This window comes from Molossus molossus, unplaced genomic scaffold, assembly GCF_014108415.1.
Source record: "Molossus molossus isolate mMolMol1 unplaced genomic scaffold, mMolMol1.p scaffold_m16_p_1, whole genome shotgun sequence".
NCBI classification, from domain to species: domain Eukaryota; kingdom Metazoa; phylum Chordata; class Mammalia; order Chiroptera; family Molossidae; genus Molossus; species Molossus molossus.
The window spans coordinates 80,875,842-80,901,043 of record NW_023425344.1 but is presented as its reverse complement, the minus strand read 5'-3'; the positions used below and the strand labels follow the sequence as shown (position 1 = coordinate 80,901,043).

The following is a 25,202-nucleotide window of genomic DNA, read 5'->3' as shown; positions in this document are numbered from 1 at the left end:
TATGTTACTTGCAAGTAAGTTCATAATCTCTCAGTGCCCAGTTTGTAGATTCCAAACTCCTTGTCTGTTCTTTTTTATATTTTTTTCTCTATTGATTTTAGACAGAGAGGAAGTGAGAGGGAGAGAGAGATAGAAACATCATTGAGAGAGAACATCGATTGGTCACCTCCTGCATACCCCACACTGGGGATCAGGCTCACAACCTAGGCATGTGTCCTGACCGGGAATCGAACCAGTGACCTCCTGGTGCATGGGTCAACGCCCAAACACCGAGCCACACCGGCCAGGCTTTCTTGTCAGTTTTATTATATCACACTGCCTCCCAAGTAGGAACGAGGAGAAGATGATCAGCAAAATCCTAGAGAGACATAAGAAACGTTAGTATTTTGGACTGTCTTGTTGCAGTCAAGAACCAAGTAGTACTTGGTAACAGCAAATAAGCAAAACCCTGGTTCCGTTAAAACTCGAGGTTCTGAGAGTAATGTGAGCACTCAAAATATATGTATATTTATTTTTGTTTTTTTTTCTTTTTTTAAAATATATGTATATTTAAACAGGGGAAAGCTGATATAACAAAAATACAAAATCAGCCCCAAAATATCTGCACTCTGATTTGTCACTATTTTACTCTTCCTCCAGATATATTCACTAGGAAGGACACTGAGTTAATGGTTAAGTCATAAAAATCCCTCGGCACTTTAAGTCTTGCTTCTTTTCTAATGGTATAGTACAGCTATTTTCAACCTTTTTCATCTCAAGGTACACATAAACTAATTACTAAAATTCTGTAGCACACCAAAAAATATTTTTTGCTGATTTGACAAAAACAAAATAGATGTAACTTTGATTCATGCACACTGGACGGCTATTGTTGTGTGGGCTGTTGTTATTTTTTTATCTGACAATCAGAGCCCCTGACTAAATAGTCAAGTATTACATGTTTTAAAAATTCTTGGGGCACACAGGTTGAAAATCGCTGGCCTAGTACTAGGTTTTGTTTACAGAGCCATTTGCTTTTATGATATGTTAACTGTGCTTAACATTTTTCCTTATGTTTCATCTTCCCTAACCCACCCCACCCAAATGCAGGCTGTATTAGGTCCTCTGGCTCTAGAAACAGCAAGAACCAGTGCACCCAACTTGGAACCATATTCGAAGGATGTGATGACTGTAGCATTTTTAGCCATCTTGATCACAGCTCCAAATGGAGCTCTAATTATTAACTTGCTGGGGCCCAAATTACTTGCACAACAGGATCCAAACAAAATAGTAGTGTAATTGACAATGTTAGAACTTCATTAAAAGCTCATTTGTCATCACTTGCCTGCTTCTCTTAATGAATTATCTTACATGAGATAAAAGTGAAAAGGTACAAAAATTTGAAGACTACATAGAACCAAGGATTTAATAAATGTGTGACGATTACAAAGTTTTTCTATTATTTTTTTTAATCCCCATTCGAGGATATTTTTCCATTTATTTTCAGAGAGAGTGGGAGGGAGAGGGAGGGAGAGAGAGAGAGAGAGAGAGAGAGAGAGATCAATGTGAGAGAGACACACCGATTGGTTGCTTCCCACACAACCCCAACCAGGGCCAGGGACCAGACTGCAACTGAGGCACATGCCCTTGACCAGAATCTAACCCAAGACCCCCTGGTCCATGGGCCAACGCTCTAACCGCTGAGCCAAACCAGCCAGGGCTAAGATTTTTTATTGCAAAGTTAATTTAATAAAAACAATATAAAATTCGTATTTGCATATTTCAAAAACAGGATAAATCTATAAATACCCTAGGAAAGTTTGATCCATCAGGCTGAATTACTCTCCTCACCACCTCTCTCTGTTGCTTTTTGCTCATATAAACCTCTGAACTTCAGCGGCCCTCACTGACCACATCATCGTTTCCTGTCCTCTCTCCAACAGTTCGCATCTATATCAGCTCATCTGTCTCAAGTTTTCTTTTTCTTTCACTGATAACATACTACTTAAAAGTCTGTTGGCAACAATTAATATAAACTTCCACAAAGTAGTCGTTGGATGTGCACTTCAAGAAGGAGGGAGTGTAATTTGGGCAACATGGTTCCTTTTATCTGAGAGCAATTACTGCAGAGGGACTTGGTTCGAGCCCACAACAGAGGAAGCTGGCAGGGGAATGAGTGCCTCTGCCTTACACACACCACAGAGCACACTACTGTCCATCCCTTGTGCATTTGGATCTATTGCTTCATATAGTTTCACTGCATGTAGGAAGAGCTCCTCCAGGACTCTGGCTGGTTTCTTTTGCTGGTGAAATTTATGCAAGAACGTTGGTGGAATGAACTACAGCCCCTTAGTTTGGCAGCTGGTCTTGCACCCTCAGCTGATTATCTCCCTCCTCTGCTATCCGTTCTACATTCTTCTCACCCTCAGCTAGCACCTCTGCTGGTGTTGATCACTTACCTGGTGGAGGGACCCAAACCATCATCCCTGAAGTGTCTGAGCCCAGGTCACCATTCCTCCTCCACTGAATGTTGGATGCCACGCTCAAACTACACTTGCCTACTTAAATCAAATCATCAAAATTGAACAAGAGATTACCTGGAGATACCCCATTGGTTCACCTGACTGCCAAACACATTCCTCTCTGCTTCCATTTTGTACTGGAATTGAATTGCAACCACTGATTTATTTTTTTAATTATCTCTACAATTTTGGCTTCGAAATGAAATTTTTACTGGCACTTAACTTTATTTGGGGGATAGTTACTGGGTATCTATACTTTTAGTATCACTGTATCTTCTCAGTTTTTACTTTTATTATTATGTAGTGTAAGGGGATGAGTTTGAACATTTCAGGACTGATCAAGAAAATATATATATATATATGGCCATAAGGTGGCACTAGCACACAAGCGTTGTTTGGGTTATACTTCTACAGGTCTGTAGAAGGCCCTGACAACATGAGACCATCCAGAGACGTAAGGCCAGGGGGGCCACCATCCAGAAGGGGAGCAGGGCAAGCGAACTCCTGGGGTAGAGGCATGATAGGGCGTGTTTTAGTGCCTGGGGGGCTTACGTATGATGTCAGGCAGCAGTAGCATGGCAGGAAGTCTCTGGATCTGAAAATCTCAAAGGGTAGCAGCAACTTAGAATCTTTAGAGCCCAAGGCTCATTTTATCTGTGGCAAGCAGATTTTGGACAGTTTCAGTTTCGGTACAAGCAGGCAAACTCTAAAGGGCTAAAAATCTGCTTGTATTGGGCTATGTTTAAAACAATTGGATGTGTAGCCCTGGCCAGTTTGGCTCAGTGGTTAGAGCGTTGGCCTGCGGTCCGGAGAGACCCGGGTTCGGTTCCCGCTAAGGGCACGTACTTCGGTTGCAGTTTGTCCCCGGCCCTGGTTGGTCGAGCGGGTGGCAGCCACTCGATGTGTCCCTTCACGTCGATGTTTCTCTCTCTCTCTCTCCCTCCCACTCTATCTGTACAAAAAATGGAAAAATATCCTCGGGTGAGGATAAAAAAAAAAAAAAAAAAAAAAAACAATTGGATGTGTAAAGTTTGGTTTGGAGCCAGGGGGCTTTTGAGCTAAGGGCCAATATACAAAGGCTATATCTTTGCCTTACGTACATAACATGTAGTGACTCTCTTTATCCCTCTTACCTTTTTTTATTATACTCATTTTTTTAAGTTTGTTTTTATTTGTATTGTGGTAAAATTTTAGTTTATTGTAGTTCGCTATCTTACTACTTATTATTCAAACTGCTTTTTAAAAAAATTTTTGTTAATCCTCACCTGATGATATTTTTTCCATTGAATTTTAGAAAGTGGGAGGGAGGGAGCGAAGGAGGAAGGGGGAGAGGGAGAGAGAGAGAGACACGTGGATTGGTTGCCTTCCATACATGCCCCGACCCGACCCCGACCTGCAACCCAGGTACCAGGTACATGCCACACTGGTCAGGGCTATTCAAACTGCTTTAATAGAAACTGTACTTCATTCTTTGCTCCCACTCAACTAAAACTGCTCTCAGTAAGGTCATCAGTGATCTTCATGTTATCAAATCTAATTGATGGTTTAAATGTTCTTATTGTGCCCAGGCGGTGTGGCTCAGTGGTTGAGCATCGAACCATGCTCCAAGAGGTTGCCAGTTAAATTCCTGGTCACGGCACATGCCCAGGTTGTGGGCCCAATCCCCAGTGAGGGGCATGCAGGAGGCAGCCAATTGATGTTCTCTCTCATTGATGTTTCTGTCTCTCCCTCTGTCTTCCTCTCTCTCTAAAACCAATAAAGAAAATATATTTTAAAAAATAAATAAAAATAAAATTTTCTTATTGTGTACACACGTTTAATTTATATATTAAATAACATACATGGAATTTAGTATTTTGCTTTCCTTTTGGTTTGCCTCCTCTCTCCTCTCCTCTTCCATCCAAATTTCCTCTCCAAATGGTGTCATCTTTACTAAAGTATAACATTCCCATTTTTCTTCATGCTCGTAAAATTGTATGCAAATTTGTATATATATACATGCGCGTGCGTGCACGCACACACACACACATCCCAAAATAAACGTGTATATATACACACACACACAGGTGGGATTCAACATGGCTATAGTGTATCTCAATTTTTTTTTTTACTACTGCATAGAGTCAACTAATAGGGCTCTAATTTGTGTTTTCCACTAAGCTCAATATTATGATTTTTTAAAATGTGGTTCAGTGGATTGAACGTCCTCCTGTGGACTGAGAGTTCCCAGTTCTATTTCTGGTCAGGGCTCATGCCTGAGTTTCAGACTCGATCTCCCGCAGGGGGTGTGCAGGAGGCAGCCAGTTGGTATTTCTCGCTCACATTGATGTTTCTCTCTCTCTCCCTCTCCCTTGCTCTCTCCAAAAGCAATAAAGAAAAAATGTTTTTTAAATTTTTATTGAGATTATTTAAATAACACTGGAATATCTTTCTTGCAACCCTAATACTTTTAAAATTATGTTTTACTTGATATTATTAACATTTAAAATTTTGCCTTAGGTTACTTTCCATCATTTATGTTTTTCCAGGAAATTATGCATTTCCTTTAGATTGTCAATGCGTTGCTTTACAATTGCACAAAGCATTTTAAAGTGAACAATTTTCTATTGTCATCTTATTTCAGTTTTTTTTTTTTAATTCCTCACCCAAGGATATTTTTCCATTGATCATCAGATAGAGTGGGGGGAGGGGGATATCAATGTGATAGAGCCACATCAACTGGGTGCCTCCCGCACGACCCTGACCAGGGCCGATGACAAACTGCAAGCCGAGGTACGTGCCCTTGACAGGAATGGAACCCGAGACTCATTGGTCCAGGGGCCGACGCTCTAATTACTGAGCCAAACTGGCCAGGGCATCTTATTTCACTTCTTGACAGCATTCAAATTAGTTGAAAACTCTGTACTTCTAGGTTTTGAGTTTCTTAAATGTGTTGAATGGGTGTTATTGATGCCTATCTTTAGTGTGATAATGCAGAGGAATGCATGATGAATAGCAATAAAAATTACAGGAAATTTTTAAATTGGCTAAATTGTTAACAGTTTTATTTTCTCACTAGTACAGGGTTCATCTCTGTGATTATGCAATTTATTACCCTTTCCCCCTCTCCTATAGTATTTTGGAAAATTACAGCCTTATAATAGAGATCAGGAATTTGTTAACATTGTGGCTGATCTGTTTGACAACAGTGCTCTATGAGAATAGAGTCACAGATATATTATTTTTGTAAGCAAAGAATCAAGCACTTAAACCAAAGGGAAGTTAGACAGTGATCTCCTCTGACTTAAAGACATAGATATGCCTCTCTAACAGATTTTCAGTGTTTTTCAAGACCATAACTAATATAAAATTGTATAATACAATTGTTAATAACTAAAATGGACCGTCTACTTTTTTAAAAAAAGGTTTTTATTGATTTTATAGAGGATGGGAGAGGGAGGGAGCGAAACATCCATCAGCTGCCTCCTGCACATCCCCTATTGGGGACGGGCCCCAAACCCAGGATGTGCCCTGACCAGGAATCAAACTGGTGACCTCTCGGTGCATAGGATGACACTCAACCAACTCTGCCACACTGGCCAGGACAACTGTCTACTTTTTATATTAAAATAATGCTTGCTACAACATGACTTTACAAAACTGGAGCAAAAGTTAAAAGTAGACCACATGAACATGATAAAATAGAGTGAGTTTTCTAGTAAAAGACCTTTATGATAAACTGAAGCACAACCTCAGGTGATGCAGCATAGTTTAAAAAACAAGCAAGTAAACAGATCAAAAAACAGTTTTGGAGTCTTCTACATTCCAACCTCTGGTGCAAAGGACCAGCAACGGCCAGAAATGTAGTGAGGAGGTTAGTGAACTGCTGCTGAGTGTTTTTAACACGATTTTAAATCTCTTAAGGGGGAGGAGGTCATCTAACAAAATACATGTGGTTTAAATAACTATTTATTTCGTTTTCCTCATACTTTAACAAATTAAATTTTGTAGTGAATTACAGTCATAAAACTTGAAAAATGTTTCAGTTAAATGGAAAAACTTCCTATGACAAGCCTCCAAATATCAAGGAGTCAAACTATTTCCTGCACAAATTTTCCGCCAGGATGTACCACTTTAAGCAGTAAGGTTTTAACTATTTCCAGTGGAAACTGGTTATCACCAAATGCAATACATACTTATCTTGATTCATATTAATAATCAAACATCACTTGTATAATTTGAAGACAGCAGCCCTCTCAGGGACTGGGGTGTGCAGGATCCTATGCTAAATGGTCTTGAGGTGCCATGCTTCACATTAAATTTGTGTTTTGGTTCCCTTTCCCGGCTGTCAGCTGTCGCATTTCATCGTTTCCCCACCTCTAACAGGACTCTGTAGATCAGCGGTTCTCAACCTGTGGGTCAAAACCCCTTTGGGGGTCGAACGACCCTTTCACAGGGGTAGCCTAGGACATGACAGTAGCAAAATTACAGTTATAAGGTAGCAACAAAAATAATTTTATGGTTGGAGGTCACCACAACATGAGGAACTGTATTAAAGGGTCACAGCATTAGGAAGGTTGAGAACCACTGCTGTAGATACTTGTGATCAGTTCAGGAGCAGAAACCAGATATCCAAACTTAGAATCTAGTGTGAAGATGGGGGCCTAAGGCACTCACTTCTGAATAAGGTACATGTGCATTACTAGCTCATCTCTCCAGGTCTTCTCCAGATTGGTGATGCTGCTACAGCAGGATTCTAAATGTGCAATTGGTTAAGATGCTTCTGGTCGGTAGTAAGTAAAATACCCACCCTAACTTAAGAAACTTGTTGGACCAGCAGAGTTTTGAGAGTAAAACTCTCTTTGCAGAGGAGTTTGATAGGTTCTAAAGGAGGACTACATATGAAAGGTAGAATTATGTAGATCAGCAGATGGCTTAATTAGCTTTGCATAAACTTATTAACCAATTATGTTATAAAATAAAAAAGCAATTTAATGAATCATCATATGAGGCATTGAATTCAAAGCTGACTTGTAATGTGCTTTTCATAAAACAACTTGCTCAAATATCCATATGAATGAATGAATCATTAATACCTGAAGCCTGCACAACAGTTTTGAATACATATTTATGTAATGGTGGTGCTCATTTGCTGAGTAAGGCAATGAGTAGCTCCCTGGGTAAGCAGTCCTCAAAATAGTCATGTGAGACAGTAACAAAAGAACAGTAACAAAAGAACTGTTTCTAGGTTTTAGAAACTCAAGATGAGTTCTTCAAGAGCAATATTATCTTCTGTTGTATTAATTCAGATGCACTTGTTATTAGATGTCCATATTTTAAAGAAGATACATGGAATCGTGTGAATTTACAAGAGGAAGTGACAGCCACTGATCATAATGCATTACACTGTTATTAAAACAGCTTGCTACCAGCTCCAGGTGTCTGAAAAATGTGCATGAGTGGGAAAATTATTTGGGCATGACTCTTTAGCATATATAAACAATTGAAAATGTGGGGGTAAGCTTTATGGAGAGTATATCTTCTTAATTTCAGGGTGTTAAAATTACCTTACCTTTTATGACACAGCTTTCAATTTTTTTAAATGTTCTTACTTGACAAAATTTGAAGTTGATAATTTTGTTTTAGTCTTCGCATTTTTAGAAACTTTCCCTTCTCCTATGAAATCTAAATATGGGAACCACTAGGACATGTATAAACATTTTGCTGTGAGTTACAGTAAATGATTTTTAAAGAAAAGCACTTCACTACAGACCAGGGTATTCAAACTTTTGGTGAGGAGGATTTTTCCCAAAGTCTTGTGATCATCCGTGTAAAAATAATAAAAATGTTAAAGATTCTCTAGTAAGTTTATTTTGCAAACATTTTGTATTGTTTTATTGGTTTATACTGTTATAAAGAGGAAACTGTTCATATAAACACAATTTTGACCACTGAACTACTTATTTTAATATGTTTATTTCTGATTAACCTTCAAATCTCAGCAGCTCATGAGTTTAGTTCTTGCCACTCCACCCCACCCTGTCAGCAACTCAGATAACTCAAGACAGACAATATACCTAAACAGACACAAACAAGACTATTGTAAACAAACTTTTATAATGTAAATAAATATTCCTGCCCTGGACGGTTTGGCTCAACAGTTAGAGCACTGGCCAGGGACAGAGGATCACAGGTTTCATTTCCGGTCAAGTGCATGTACCTGGGTTGCAGTTTCGATCCCATCATGTAGGAGGCAACCAATTGATGCATCTCTCTCACATCAATGTCTCTGTCTCTGTCTCTGTCTCTCTCCCCCCACCTCCCTCCACTCTATCTAAAAATCAATGGAAAAATATCCTCAGATGAGGATTAACCAAAAATAAATACATACATACATACATACATACATAAATAATGGTTCCTTGCTGGAACTTTTTATGTCCAGTTCACGTCTTCCATGAAATTGGGATATTTATATTCATTATACCACAATCTCTATAAAGAAGAGTTTATCTCTTTGAAAACTCAAGTAATTCTTGCGAGCAATATTTTTCTTATTGATCTAAAAAGAATGGAGCATGGAAGGCCAAAAAAGAAACAAATCACTTCAAATGATCAAAACAGAGGAGAACTGAAAGATAACATGTTTAATAGAGTAGGGAGAAAATTTTAAATTATATATTCTATTGAAAATATTGATATTCAAAGAAATGGTTTCGGATCCATTGTCCAAAACTTAAATTTCTCTCAATTAATTAAAATCAGAAGTGTTGGTTTTATTGTAGGAAGATACATTAATTCTTTGAAGTCAAAATGAAAGGGTTGAACAATTTAATTCCTATATAAATGATTGAATATATGAAATATCAAATATAAACAGTAGTGTAGCAAGAAAATAAACTGGCAGAAATACTCCACCAGCAGTAATAATTAAGACCACCATTTGAAAGATCTATACACAAAGAATAAAAACATATCATTGTAATTGTTTACAGCACACAACAATTCAACCCTAATTCTTTACTATCATACTTCTTTCTTCTTCAGTATTAGTGGGCCCACATTATCTCCTGTCAATTCATTGTGTTTATTATGTGAACCATCACAGGCAGGAAACTAGAAAGAAAAAAGAATTACAAGTGTTATATTTTAAATGATTCAATAAGTGGAAATATTTGTGAAATGCTCTTATAAAGAAAGCACATTACTTTGGGGGGGGGGGGGGAAATCCATCAGATAGCTTTCCTGAGTAATATATTCTACATTTAATCCAAGTACATCCCAATCAATACCACAGCAAATCTAACAAGTTCAAACAATTAATTCAGTATTTGGTATAGATTTTAAATAAAAAGCTTTGGATGATTCCATATGAGGCAATAAAATAGGTATGAAAAGGGATCAAAATAAGCTTTTGTTCTCTGTGGAACTCTAAATTTAAGCTCACCTATTCACTTATTTACATTTTAAAAGAATGTAATTTAAATTGAAAATGCTTTCCTACTATAAAACTCATGCATATTGTAACATGTTTTAAAAATTAAAATATATAGTTTAAAAAATTCACTCATAGGTAACAATCAAAACTTTAGTATATTTTTCCTCTGCATTTACTATGTGTATCCATTTTTGTTTTAAAAATACTGTAACAGGCTGGCTGCTGTGGCTCAGTTGGATGGGTGTTGTCAAGTGCACCTTTAAAAGGTCACCAGTTTGATTCCCGGTCAGGGCACAGGCCCAGGTTGCAGGTTCCCGGGAGGCAACCACTCAATGTTGCTTTCTCTTGCTCTCTTTTTCCTCTCCCTCTCCCCCACTTTATTTATAAAATCAATAAAAACATTTTTTAAATACTGTAATATACTTGTCTTATTTGTATTACATTATGCTTTCATGTCATTAAATATTCTTTAAAAACATGATTTGTAGTGACTTCCTAATACCCCATCATTTTTATTATACCTATTAGATTATAAATTATTTCTAACAATTTGTTAATAAAGGATGCTGTGATGAACATTATTGTATTTAAAATCTCAAATAACTTATGATCAGAGTAGTAGAAGAAAACAGATCTTGTCAGACCTTCTCTAGCTCATACGATAAGGCACTGTACATACATCATCTCACTAAATCCTTGAAAATGTCTATGACATTGATGTTATCAGAATTAAAAATCAGAGATTAAAGATTAAATAACTGCCCAATCAAAGCCATACTGTAAGTGGCAGACAACAGCTTGGAACATAATTTATTCGGACTCCATAGCCTAAACTCTTCCACTAAACCTTACGTCCTCTCTCATAACATAGGTGTATTTTAAACTACACATTACTCCAGTTCACCGCTAAAACATGATAAAAACATCAGATTTCTATCCTTCCTTGCTACTCTAACTTTTCTAATGCAGGTAGTACGGATCATAAAATGAAAACTTTAATTTAGGAATATAGACTTTTGGTACTGAACAATTTGGAAAAACCTCTAATCTCACAGAATGTCAAAACTGAAGATTTGAGAAGGAAAACATTTTAACTACACAAAATTTCAGTGTATGTATAAATGGACATCTTACCGTCTTAGAACGCCAACACCTACAATAAGCTGCTTTAGTAAGACACAAATCTTCAATGTTTATTTCATTCACCACTTTGGGATTTTCCTTTTGTATTTTAAGATTAATCAAGCTATCCTTCTGTTGTTTTTTCTTTGGGAGAAACGGACGAACTGCAAGGTAGCCAAGCAGTGCGAGTACACCAAGGAAAGGCAATAACCGAAGCCATTCTGAAACTAAACAGGTACAGATGTGTTAGTCTGCAGTGCTCCTGTAGTAGAACTCAAATAGCATGTCTCCTTGAGCTGATTCTTTATGTATTCTTTGTTTCTCACTTTAAAGCCTTAACTATTCATCTTTTAAACCACGGATAAGTAAATCAAGCCACCTTTACCTAGGACCACCTTATTTCAATTGTGGGCTAACTTGAGACTTGTGAAATGGAAAACAAAATTTTCAGAAATAGGTCCTATATCAAATATCCTGTCACTGTCTTAAGTAGATTTGTGTTTATTTTTATTTCAGGAATTTTGACCCATAATTAGATACAAAATACACTGTGTGATATATTTTATAGGTTTAAAAAATATTTCCACCATCTCTAAAAGAATACAACAGAATACTGTATTTTACCATTTATGAATAATTTCAGACAGAATATTTTAATTTATTTTAGTTTCAATGCTTTATATATTTTGGTAAGGCATAGTGATTCCTAAAGAAACACCTAGATGTGTAAAAGCTACTGTTTTAAAAACTAAAATGTTCCTATACTGGATGCTCACATTGTTAGATACATCTTACTCCATAAGTGTTCTTTAAGTGCCTTCTTTAGTACTCAGCACAGGAAATATAAGTCATAAAACCCAGCAGGAAACTGAGATAAATATTTCAGTATATATTTATCAAATGTTGGATAGTGTCCAGCCTCTGCTGGGCTCTGCGGGGAATCCTTTCTGTCCCTAAAGAGTTATCATTTGACATCCTTCCACGAGGGCCTACCTGGTACCTTGCTAAGCACTATGTAAAAATAGCTTAGTTGAGGAAAAAAATGGAAGATTATGGCCCAAGGCATACTAATAAATGTTAATGATAATGAACAGACTATGCTAAGAGTACAATTGTATTATCTCATTTAATACTTGATTAGCTTAGCCTGGGTGGTGTGGCTCAGTGGTTGAGTGTTGACCCATGCACCAAAAGGTCACCGATTCGATTCCTGGTCAGCGCACATGCCTGAGTTGTGGGCTCAATCTCCAGTGTGGGACTTGCAGTAGGCGGCCAAATAATGTTTCTCTCTCTTTCTTCCCCTCTCCAAAAAAAAAAAAAAAAAAATCAATAAAAAACATTAAAAACTACTTTATTAGCTTAAACAATATTTGGTAGGTACCATTATGATTCCCATTTTCCGTGTGGGTAAACTGTAGCTTAAGCAGGTTTAGTATAGGAAGTTAAGTCCAAAATTTATTCTCAACCACCATCAACCAAATCCAACAGATATAACATTTTATCTGTTCTTCTCTTGGTAAAACTACTCTCCAGAGATAACTGTTCTTACTATGCAAACAACTACTGAAAGATTAGCTTAATGCCAACTCTTCCAAAATGAGACTATTTTTGATATAACACCATGCCAAAGGTTTGTTATGAGGCCTAAAGAAAATAACTCATTTATGTATGTATAGCACCTATAAGAATATTTGGCACAGAAAAATATACAATAAATGTTAGCTTTTAGTAAGACGAAGGAGATTTGGTAGCAACTCCCTTGAAAAAACATTTTGCCAAATCAACTTTATGTTGTATGGTAGAAATTTGGGGGCTGGGGTATAATCTTTTAGTCTCCAGAATGAAGCTGGATAAGGATAAGGATCTTACCTGTTATGCTGGCTATTCTATTCTCATAACCATAGAGGAGACATTCCATACAGATCTTCTGAATGAATTAAACTTCTGGAAATGACAAAGAACTGTTCCGTGGGGGTTGCGCGGGAGACCTATCCTAATATCTGTGCTGTCCAACATAGCAGCCACTGCACCCAAGACTTCGTTTAAATCAGATATGAGACAAGACACAGAGACAACTGCCTTGAAAGGAGAGTTTATTACAGTTCTCAAGAGGAGGGAACACACCATGCCACGTAGGACACACAGGAAAGTACCAGGGTTGAACAGGAGGAAGGTGACAGGAAAGCATGGGCACACGCCTTTATTGTGGCTTCCAGGAAACAGCAAGGTAGGGCAGGATAAACAGTTTAGGACTGAATAATTTCAGTGGGTTCTAGGCGATTGACGGGGTACCTAGTTGTTTTATACCTGGCCCAAGGTGATTTAGAGCAGAGGAAATCCTGGTTGGTAAGTGAGTTAGATAAAAGAGGTAGTTAAGTTACAGGTTTTGGATTGGTTGATTTGCATATGAAAGGTGAGCTCCACAGGCAAGTTGTTTATTATTTCTAGGAATTAACCTGGCCTTGGGAGGGACAGGTTCTCCCTGGCCAACAAGGCCCTCAAGAGGTCAAAGTATCATAAAATATAGAAAGTAAAAACATGATTGCCCTGGCCGGTTTGGCTCAGCGGTTAGCGCGTTGGCCTGTGGTCCAGAGAGATCCGGGTTCAGTTCCCGCTAAGGGCGCGAGCCTCGGTTGCGGTTTGTCCCCGGCCCTGGTGGGTCGTGCGGGTGGCAACCACTCGATGTGTCCCTTTCACGTCGATGTTTCTCTCTCTCTCTTCCTCTCTTTCCCTCCCACTCTATCTGAACAAAAAATGAAAAAATGTCCTTGGGTGAGGATAAAAAAATAAAATGATTAAACACAGATGTGGCTGTTTAAATAATTAAGTAAAAGTCAAAATCCAGTTTCTAAGACACACGAGTCACAAGTCCCGTTTCAGCAGCTCAACAGCCATGCATGTGGCTAGTGACTACTGAAATTACCTGCAGAGAACATTTCCATTATCACAGAAAGTTTTTTGGATTGTGCTGCAATAGACCACTGTTTCTATAAAATATCAACTCTCTAGCATGGCAGAGCTACTTTCACAGCTTCATCTCCCACAGACATCCTCTCTCTCAAGTACTTGAAGCCACTCCAAAGCTATTACCTAGTAACAGCCTTCCTGTGTTCTTTGCATAAAGAATTCCTTCTGTTTGCCATGCCTACTCTGGTCTATGACTCATTTGGGTAAACCTACTGCCTCCTCCAGAAGTCTTTCTTGATTAACAAAACAAAATTTTGTTATTTCCTAATGGGTTCCCAAGACCCTTCTCCTCATGTTCTTTTTTCCCACTATTGTTACCTATTTATAAATTTGACTCTTCCACAGACCTGTAAGAAAAGGAGCTGTGTGCTACTCTTTTGGAACAAAGACACTTCAGAAATGTTTAATGAGTTACTTACTGAATGAATAATGTACAGCATAAATGTCAGTTCCTTTCTCATGCATCACATTGTACTGTATTTATTTGTTTACACTTATCTTCTAGATCAGGTAATGATCTTATATTGATATTGGCCCCAACAGCCAGTATACTATCTTGAAATAGTTATTCAATAGATGTTTGTTGAATATAGAATAACACTAAGTATCATACTCTATATTACAAAATTAAAAAGTCACAAGAAGTTAACTGATTCAAAGTCAAAATGTAAATAAATGGGAAAAAAGCAAGAACAAAAAAAAGTAAATGAGTAAGAACGTAAAGATGAAAAGCTTAACTTAGATTCTTGAGTTTAGTATTTCCTATCTTAGCCCACAAATCTCAGGAAATAAATGATGTTAATATTGTTTTAAAATCTACTATAGAAAATGTTATTTTGACACACTCAATACCTTGGTAAAACACTACATTCTCTAGATAGATAGATAGATAGATAGATGTAAAACACTACATTCTATAGATAGATAGATAGATAGATAGATAGATAGATAGATAGATAGACAGACACTGATAGATGTAGATACAGCAGCAAATTCCAACCTTTTTCATCTCATGGCACATATACACTAGTTACTAAAATTCTGCAGCACACCAAAAAAGTTTTTTTTCCGATCTGACAAAAATATATATATACGATTTTGATTCATTTACATTGGATGGCTACTGGTGTGTTGGCTGTTGTCATTTTTTTATTTGACAATCTAAGGGAAAAGAGGTAGGTGCTCCCTCACTAAACAGTCAGGTTTTAAGAATTCTTGCAGCACACAGTTGAAAATCGCTGACATAAAGTAATGAAAAGTACGATTATCTCCTATAACAAAGTAATAACTGATACAACAGTTTTAGTACAATCTGATTCTTAATGATAAACTTCATTTTAACTACAGAAAAGCTTTATAAAGGAAAATAACACAGCCTATAAAACTGAATTAAAAATCACTTTACTAATACTGATTTTAGTAAAGAAATATAAAATACAGAAAAATCAAACAAGAAGCAAACAAAAAAACCTTTTAGGACCAGTTATTTCCTATGAACTTATTTGATACATGTTGACCTCTTACAGATATTTTAGATACTGTGAAGAAAAAACTGTTACCTACTAATTCTGTTAGGTATAATGTATACTTTGTACAGTATATGTTTAATTTTTGTTTTAGGATATAAAAAATAGTATTTATTTTTTAAAATTTGGAAAAATATAAAAATATAAAGCAACTTTGAATCCCACCAGTCAAGAGAAAGTAACATTTCTTTAATATTTCTATATTGTCTTTTTTTTTGGGGGGGGGGGGCTGTGCTTTATATAATTAAAAAGCAAAATTGATATCATATTGTATATACAGTCCATATAGTGCTTTTTCATTTAATATTATATCAGAAACATTATCCCATTCCTTAGTGTCTTTTGGAAATATGAATTTTAATGGCTATACCCACCTATCATGTCCCCCAATCACAACAGAAGATCTACAAGGGCAGGGACCTTATTTATCTACATCATCACTGTATCCTTGGTGTCTAAACAGTGCTATTTTATTTTACACTGAGACATAATTTAGTGTTCAGCCTGCTGAACTTTATGTTAAGTGTTCAATTTGATAAATTTTTCAACTACGTAGACCTGTAAACACCACCTAAAACAAAGTATAGGGCATTTCCATCAAAATATAGGGCAATTTCCTCTGGAAAGTCTGCTCTTATACAATCAATCCCTTCTTTCTGGGCTCTTTCATCCATTTAAATGCTTAGTAAATATTTCTGAATGAAGAAATCTGATCAATATGCCACTGTTAAACAATTTCTTTTCACCTTTTGGACTATGTAATTATTACAAACCTAGTATGTGGAGACACTGTGCTAAATGCAAGTGCAGCAGCTGTCTATTTGTTTCTATGTAACCAGTGCTTAGTACAGTGCCTGGTACAGAGCTGGACTTCAAAAAACTAATTCACAGTTTATCTGTTGTATAAATCCAGATTTTCGTGTACTTGGGAAACAGGATTCTTTGGTCTGTAAAATAGGAATAACAATAATTCATTCATTTGTTCAACAATACAAGTACCCACTGCACTCCAAATACTGCACTAGGGGAATACAGGCTGATAAGTTAGATAAGGTCCCTGCTCTTATTGGGTATATATTTTAGAAGAGCTTAGAAGACACAGTCCCTACCAAACAGCTTTCCACCAAGTATGGAATATAGATCTAAAGAAAGGATTACAGTACTGTGTACTAGGTGTAATCATAAATAAGCAATACAATGGATGAAGTGATAAACTCTTTGCAAGATTGAGCCAAGAGGCGCACTGGATACCTACATAGGTTGCTGGGATATAATGAGAGAGAAGAGGGACTGCAGAAGTGAGCAGGTGCCAGATTATGAAAAACTCTGATATAAATGGGAACCACTGAAACATTGGAATATTAATGTAGCTAAAAAATTGTTCATTTATGAAATTACACTGGTATTAGATAGAAGATGAACTAGTAGAAAAACATTAAGGAGAGCAGAGAGGGCTAGTGGTAGGAAGATAAGAGGCAAGACAACCTACTGAAAACCAACTGAAATAACCCAGAAAAAAATAATCTGAGCTGAAACTAAGGCAGTAGCCATCAAAGCAAAGAGAAGACAAATGGATCCCCTAGGATATAGTATATGTGCACCTATGTGTGCATTTTCTGAGGAAATAAGTCTATAGCTTTCATTGGGATCTCAGAGTAGGTCTGTGATCAACCCTCACTCACCTTGAAACATAAGACCCACTAACTAAGATAGTTCAAATCAATAGGATTTGGTGACTGATTGTATGGAGCATGACGTAAACACAGGAAGTGAAGCTCCTTCCTGATTCCCAGATTTCCGTTTTCATTATCTGGATGTATAGTGGTACTGGCTTCAAATTGAAGCAAAACAAAACAGAATATAAGAAAGGCAGCTCTAAGCATGACAAGAAAGTGCAGTACTGTAGAAGAAAGGAAAAAATAGGAGGTGTCAACATCCTTAAAAAATGTAAGGGAGAGACTAAAGTTCAACAGATACCAGCTAAAAGGTTACTCATAGATGGCAGAAGACAGCTTTCTTTGAAGAGAGTAACACTGTTCCAGTGTGGAAGCAGCTCTGCAGTGCCTGAAAGATGCCAACGGCCTTGCTCCCTCATCCCATGAACACATGGAGGGACAGAAGAAGAAAAAACACCACTGAGAGAGCTGCAAGGGAAGTGCTATCCTCAGCGAGAACTTTGTTTCATTTAGGGCTTCTAGAAGGTGCCTCAGGTATTAAGAGTTTGAGAAGACAAGCTATGACTTGAAGATAGAAGTGTGGGGGGAAATCAGGGGTTGCAGAAAGAAAGATGCACTTTTGGCTGCAGTTAAGTCAAACGTGGAACTGGCTGACCTCAACATTCAATCCACTGAAAGGGTGCCCAGTTGGCAATACTTTGTTTACTCATTTGTATGCAAAAAGGTTGAATTTCCTTAAAAATTTTCCCTTAATTCAAATATTTTCACTTTTGACAGACCTCATTTCTCTATCAGTGACGTTTACATTTACAACTTTTTAAAAATCACCTGTTTCTAATTTAAACGAGAGACCATCCTCGGGTAAGGATAAAAAAAAAAAAAAAAGAGTCAGACCACACTAATACTATTAATACTGAGCATGGTTCTAATATTCATTTTGTAATATTCTATTTCCCACTATTAACATAAATAAGATTTAAAAAGTAGTATGAAAGAACCAGCACCATCAGGGAAAAAAAAAAACACTTCAAAACAACTTGAGTAACAAGCAATTTTATAACACCAATTTTCTGAAAGTTTAGATACTGTTAAAATAAATTATTTCCTTAGAAGAAATAGAATTAAGAGGGGACAGACAGATTCAACCTTTTATGTAGATAGGCTAGCTATCACACCCTATTCCTAATCAAGATATATAAACAGCAATGGCCGGTTTTGCTCAGCGGTTAGAGCATGACCCGCAGAACAGAGAGACCCAGCCAGGTTCAGTTCCCACTAAGGGCACATACCTCAGTTGCAGTTTGTCCCTGGCCCCAGTTGGGGTCGTGTGGGTGGCAACCACTCAATGTGTCTTTCTCACATTGATGTTTCTCTCTCTCTCTTCCTCCCTCTCTCCCTCCCACTCTATCTGAAGATAAATATAAGAGGTGTCCTCCGGTGAGGATAAAAAAAAAAAAAGATATATAAACAAATTCAATGTCAAAAACATTTTTAAAAGTACACATAGACACACATGGGCCTCAATGAAGAACTCTAAGGAACTAGGGCAGACTTTTTTTTTCCCTTTCAAAGGGGAAATATGCATATAATGATATCATAAAAATAATGTTGGCAATTTGGTTGCTGGTAATTTTATAACATTTTCTTATGTATCATTTATAGGTAAGGCACACAAATGACTTTCTGAACTGTAGAAAGATAAAAGTAAAATATTTTCAATGGATGGCTTTACCATTACCACTTCAAACCTAATACAGACTATTCAAGACCAAAGGGCAAATAATATGAAATTAATCAATTTTTGAATATTTTTTCTACCCACTATTATGAACAGAACAGTAGCACTGTATCTAGAACAATGCCTGGCCACAGTAAGTACTCAATATATAACTGATGACTTGAGGAATTTTAAATTGCAAAGTTGTTTATATGGAAGAAAATGTTTCAATGAGATAGAAATTGTTCTCTACAAAGGCTAGTATCTTTAATTACACTGACTTTTAACTATAGTGGTCTAATGAGGAAGAGAAAAAAATTTACAATTTATAGTAACTATGTAAATATTTTCCTAAATTCTCAAAAAAAAGTTTTCTACAAAAGTCTTTAATATTTCATAAATAATCTTTATTATTTGCTTGTTAATCAATGCAACGCTTTAATTTGAACTTACAGTTATACTTTCCTATTGAGAAAACTCATCTTTGGTTTCACTTCTTAAAAAAAATAGATATGGTACAATTAAAATACAATAAACTGATCTTTGGTGTTTAGCTCTGGGTTGTGACAATTAAATACAACCCTGATAATTTGTAAAAACATGTAGAATATTTCCATCACCCCAGAAAATATTCTCCTGCTTCTTTCTAGTCTATCTCCCACCACTGATTTCTATGAGCAAAGCTTTTTTCACTCAACATAAAGTTGTTGAGATTCATCAGATCAGTAATTCATCTTTTTTTTTTTTATTGCTAAAGAGTATTCCATTCTATAGATATGCCATAATTTGTTTATCTATTCTCCTATTCGTAGATACTTGGATTGATTCCAGTTTGGACTATTATAAATAAAGCTGCTATGAACATGCTTGTATGTCTTTTTGTAGGAATGTGCTTTAAAATATGTTCTGCTTCTAAATTCTGTTCAAACTTGGCCCTTTCTAGATAAATAGAGCTAATGCTCTTAAGCTGTTAGCTCTAACATGTGTTTTTCTAGAAAAATATTGCCATTAGGATCAGAACCATTTCATTTCAGAGAAACAAACTAGTTCAAGTAGGGGAAGAACTACTATATTCAAAGTTTCATGACTAGTTTTAAAATCTAGAAGTAAATAATTTTCTGACTTTTGAATAGGAAGATATTTTTTGTTCTATTTTAAAAGTTTTTATGACAGGGAAAGCTTTTTGAAAGGTCAAAGTATTAGAATATACTCTACTTCCCAAAGCCAAAATTATACAGATTTATCTGAAAAGCCTCACTCTTAAAAATGTGACCTAACCTAAAATAGATAATTTGTTTCTGATAGATAGGGATTGTCTGTAAACACTGTATGGCAATGGGTTATTAAGGCTCTCCAAATGTTTACTAAGAATGCAGAGTCATCATGAGAGAGTAAAAAAAAAAAAACTTTTTTTAACCACTGGATCTAAATAGGGAAGGAAAAACAGGCAACAGTAATGAGAACTGTAACTTTTTTGCCCTAGTTGATAGAAAATGAAAATACTTTTGCTCTCCTAGACATTTATACAACTGCTGAAAAATTATCTTTCAGGTTTTTATTTCAACGAAGTCTAAGTATGGATTCTATAGCTCATTCAATGGAGCCAAATGTCATTAGTTATTACAATCTATTCTGAAGGGGAGACTCAGAATGAAAATTGCTTTTATTCCATAGTGCTTCACAATAGGGTCTACAACTGCTACACTGTCATTGTCCAGAGTGAAATAGACTATCTCATTTTTTTTTCCCATAAAGCAGCTATTACAAACATGTTAGTCTTTCCTAAGCAAATAAACAATAAAATGAGAACTAAATTGTAGACACACTGTAATGGAACTTAAGTTAAATATGTACTATTAAGATATCTACCAGAGTTGCCATTATTTCTGAGAATCGGTCCTCACATTAAGTATTTAAAAGCTACAGAGGAAGTTACTATATATTATTGATTTAAGGAGGAACTAAGGTTGAGTTTCCTTAATGCCTTTAATAAAAATTAAGTATTTGTTGACAAGGAGGGATCTTCAAGAAAAAAACTTAGTTGTAAAAACTTCTAGCCATTAAATCAAATATCATACCTTCTAATCTGCTTCAACTACACTCTATTTACAGAAAAGTGAAACTAATATAAAACCATCCATCATCAGAATTAACACACACAATTCAGGATTGGGGTGAGAGTAAGAGGACATTTTTCTTGTCCTGGCCGGCTTAGCTCAGCAGTTAGAGTGTCAGCCTGTGGTCCAGAGAGAGCCGGGTTCAGTTCCTGCTAAGGGTTCGTACCTCGGTTGCAGTTTGTCCCCGGCCTTGGTTGGTCATGCGGGTGGCAGCCACTCGATGTGTCCCTTTCACATTGATGTTTCTCTCTCTCTCTCTCTCTTCCTTTCTCCCTCCCACTCTATCTGAACAAAAATGGAAAAATGTCCTCGGGTGAGGAGAAAAAAAAGAGGTCATTTTTCTTTCTTAACTGTTAACAATTCAGAAGTTAATTTATGCAAATTATTTAAAAAATAAGTTGGCAACCGGGAACAAATATCACAAAATGATTATATTCTCTAACCTGGTATTATTTTAGTGAATATACCCAAAGGTATAATTCAAAAGAGAAAAAAATAACAATTGGTAATGGTACCACTGAACATTATGAAATAAATATATATGTGTGTGTGTGTATAAAAACATTTCAAATTTACAGTTGCAGAAGAATAGTTAGGCCTACTGTGATGTTAATCTAAAATAAGATTATGTAGCCCTGGCCGGTTTGGCTCAGCGGTTAGAGCATCGGCCTGAGGTCCAGAGAGACCCGGGTTCGGTTCCGCTAAGGGCATGTACCTCGTTGCAAGTTTGTCCCCGGCCCTGGTTGGTCGTGCGTGCGGGTGGCAGCCATTCGATGTGTCTCTTTCACGTCGATGTTTCTCTCTCTCTCTCCTCCTCTCTCTCCCTCCCACTCTATCTGTGCAAAAAATGGAAAAATGTCCTCGGGTGAGGATAAAAAAAAATAATAATAAGATTATGTAAGTGCTAGAACAAAACAAAAAATACATAAAAATATGTAAAGTACTTAAGTAAAAGAAATGATAAAGGGAAAAAAAACCCCACAATTTTACATAATTGCTGCAATTCTATCAGAATAAATTGGTAGGACTAAAAGACTTTGATGTTTATAAACACTGGATCTGACACAGTTATTTCATGTTACTTTTATTATGGCTTCTGATGTTTAGATGTTCCTTTTTGATGTTTATTATTCAGTTACCATGGTTTCTATTAAATTACAAGCTTTCTATCAAACCTTTAAAATCTAAAATGTTACTATCTCATAATTCACTTATCTACAGAGCAACTGTCTCTGTCCATAATTCAAAGCATCTCTATTTTCACAGTCACTAGTTTCCCCATCTATTCTTTCTTTTTTTTTTTTATCCTCACCAGAGGACACTTTTCCATTTCCTGTTCAGGTAGAGTGGGAGGGAGAGAGAGGAACAGAGAGAGAGAGAGAGAGAAACATCCATGTGAAAGGAACACATCGAGTGGCTGCCACCCGCACAAGCGACCAGGGCCGGGGACAAACTGCAACCGAGGTACGCGGGAACCGAAACCGGGTCTCTCTGGACCGCAGGCCGACGCTCTAACCGCTGAGCCAAACCGGCCAGGGCTAGTTTCCCCATCTCAATCTACCCACCCACCAGACCTTGCCTTTCTTTTTTTTTTAAATCTCTGAGAGGGGTTATCTTCCAAGGCACCCTATTTATTTGGGGAAAGTTTTCCTTAATTAAAAAAAATATTTTAACTTCCTTGTATTGGAGTTGAAATCATCTCCAAATAATTTTCAATAGTTTACCCCTAGTTGTACAAAATAAATCTAGTCAGGCTTCCAAGGGTTTTATTTTAAGTCAGCAAACTTAGATCTTCAGACTACTCCAAGCTAGGCATACCTATTTACCTCAAAATTAGCTCAATTCATGCTTAACATCCTGATACTCAGAACATGAGTTTAATGTTTGCTGAATCAATATGGCTTTTTTCCCCCTTAACATCCTAATCACTCTCTGTCTGGTTTACAAATATCCTACTTACACTGTAAGGCTCAGAACTCAAAATCTTCCATGCATTCTGGAAAACTTCATCCTTTAGTTTTGAAATACTGAGTTATGGGCTCTTGGGCGGGGGGGAGAGGGGGTGAAAAGGAGGGACCTTAAGTACATAATGTTATAAAAATTATATTTCATTGTCTAAAATCTAGCCATCATAGTAGCTTTTGAACACTTTCTGGCTACTGTATCTTTTCCCCTACTTGAGTTACCATAACTGCTCCAAACTCAGTAATGGAGGCGACCTCAAATACCCACTGTCAGGTCATCTCTCCCCTGTGGGAATGGAGATCATTTTCTAATTGCGTTACTAAATAAAACTGCCACATACACATTGTGCATCTGTGTTTCTCCCCCCCATACTCGCTCACACCCACACCTTGTGGGTAAAACCCAGCTGAGAGCTGGTACTGCCTGATACTCAGCGGTTCGGATAACGATGACCTATTCGGCTTTAAAATAAACAAGCACGCTGCAGAGAGCGATGGAGATGGATAAAATGAGCCAGGTCCCAGACCAGCACCTTCTCCGGGGGGAAAAAAAACAAAACAAAACCTCTCACTACGTAAGGACGACAAAGACAGAGACCAGGACAAGCAGCCCGAGCCGTCTTGCACGGACAGGCGGCACCCACGCGCTCCAAGGCGGCTGCGCCGACGCCCGCCCGCGGAGTCACGGAGTCACGGGGTCACGCGCCACTCGCGAGCTGCGCTCCGCCCCTTGGCCCGAGACTGTTTAGACCCCCTGCACAACCCCGCCCCCGCCTCGGGAAGCGCGGGAGGATGGGCACTGGCTGAAGGTGGGGAGTACCTGTGAGCCGGGCGAACCCAGTAATGCTCTCGGGGACTGGGAGCCGCTTAAGATACGCAGGGAGCTGCACCTTCACGATGCGGGCCACACTCTCCAGCACCATCCTCCCCGGCAGCGTCCGCTTCTCTCGGGAGACCCTCCCGCGCCTGCGCAGAGAGCGGAGGCGGTCGGCGGGCGCACGAAGTCCTAGTCCCGGCGGCGGGCGGGGCTGCGGGCCCTGGGAGGAGGTGACCTGCCCGGCGCCGATTGGTAGCGGGCGAGTGACGTGCGCGCCAGGCGGACGCCGAGGGAACGCGGGAGGCCGCGGCCCAGGAGCAGCGGACCGGGTCAGTAATGGACCCTACCTGGGTCTGGATTTTGAAGAGGGCCTCGGCGTTGGGTCTTTTACGTCTGTAGACGCTGGAGGTCAGCAGAAAGGATATTGTGTCGGAGGAGATAAAGCTTGTGAGAGTGCTTCGTAACTCAAAACCGGTTCTCCCGACGTCTCTTCTTACTTCTGTACCTCCCCCCTTGGCCTCTTCTCTAGCACAAGGTTGGGTGCTCTAGGATTGCATACCCACCGAAGAGGACCTCCACCCCCGTGGTGCCTAATTTTGCTCCTTCACCCCTACAAGACCGTTTTTGTTTTGTTTAAGCAATTAAAATACTCTACCTACTTACAGCTCCGCCCCTCTGTAATTTAGTGCAACCCTGCTCCAAGGCCCCGAGGTTTTTCCCACTTAGACAAGACCCGCGATAGTCCTTCCTTAGATATTTTCAGTTCCTTCTGCAGATCAGTCCTTTTTTTTTTGGTTAAATAAAACTGGGAACCTGGTGAAAGAACATAAAGCCTTAGAGTTTCTTTTATATTTTGTTGCAGGGCTTCTGCTACGATCTCAAGTATCCGTGAAGATCTTTCGATTTTATTTTTATAAACATCTTTTTAAAAATTGAGGCGCATGAGACAGTTTCACTCCCTTGAAACACCTTCCTTGACATGACTATTTCATATTTTTGTTTTGATATAAAAAATCCAAAGTAATGCACGTGTTAATTGCATGTTGTGCATTTCATTGTACTTTAAACCATTGCCTCATTCCAGTTCCGAACTTCACTTGCCAACAAGGTTCAGTAACCAAGAACTTTGCAAGGTCCAGTTTTCATTTTGTATGACTTAATATACTGGAAATATATTTAAAGTAAAGGGAATTTAAGAAAATATTCCCTATAATGCACAATAAGAGTATTTTAAAATTGGTGGGATTAGAAACTCGCCTTTTATAATGCATTGCATAGTTTAAATAAGTGCGTTTCATTTTTTATTTTCACTTGGTATTTTAATTTTAAAGTTAGAATAGTTTAGCCCTGGCCGGTTTGGCTCGGCTGTTTGGAGCGT

General features: G+C 37.7%; 2 protein-coding genes across 5 annotated transcripts in view; one reads left to right on the top strand and one right to left on the bottom strand.

Annotated features, from left to right (window-relative positions):
* Positions 1-1,278, top strand: part of LOC118641846 (sodium/hydrogen exchanger 9B1-like) — a 31,416-nt gene extending 30,138 nt beyond the window's left edge. The window contains exon 8 of the mRNA XM_036279443.1: positions 1,090-1,278. Coding sequence (XP_036135336.1) covers positions 1,090-1,278 — 189 coding nt within the window. The remainder of the gene's footprint in view (positions 1-1,089) is intronic.
* CISD2 (CDGSH iron sulfur domain 2) lies at positions 296-23,996 on the bottom strand. Of its 4 annotated transcripts, none has more exons than XM_036279464.1 (4): positions 23,828-23,996; positions 11,053-11,267; positions 9,513-9,596; positions 296-358 (listed from the first exon to the last, which is right to left on the bottom strand). In XM_036279464.1, exons 1-4 carry the CDS (start codon positions 23,928-23,930, stop codon positions 311-313), a joined length of 450 nt encoding a protein of 149 aa, XP_036135357.1. In that variant the 5' UTR covers positions 23,931-23,996; the 3' UTR covers positions 296-310. The 4 variants fall into 4 exon arrangements, with proteins under 4 accessions (XP_036135357.1, XP_036135366.1, XP_036135348.1 ...); XM_036279473.1 differs by lacking the exons at positions 296-358; positions 23,828-23,996 and adding exons at positions 8,888-9,042; positions 12,910-13,130; XM_036279455.1 differs by lacking the exon at positions 296-358 and adding an exon at positions 8,890-9,042.
* Positions 23,997-25,202: the final 1,206 nt, after the last annotated feature.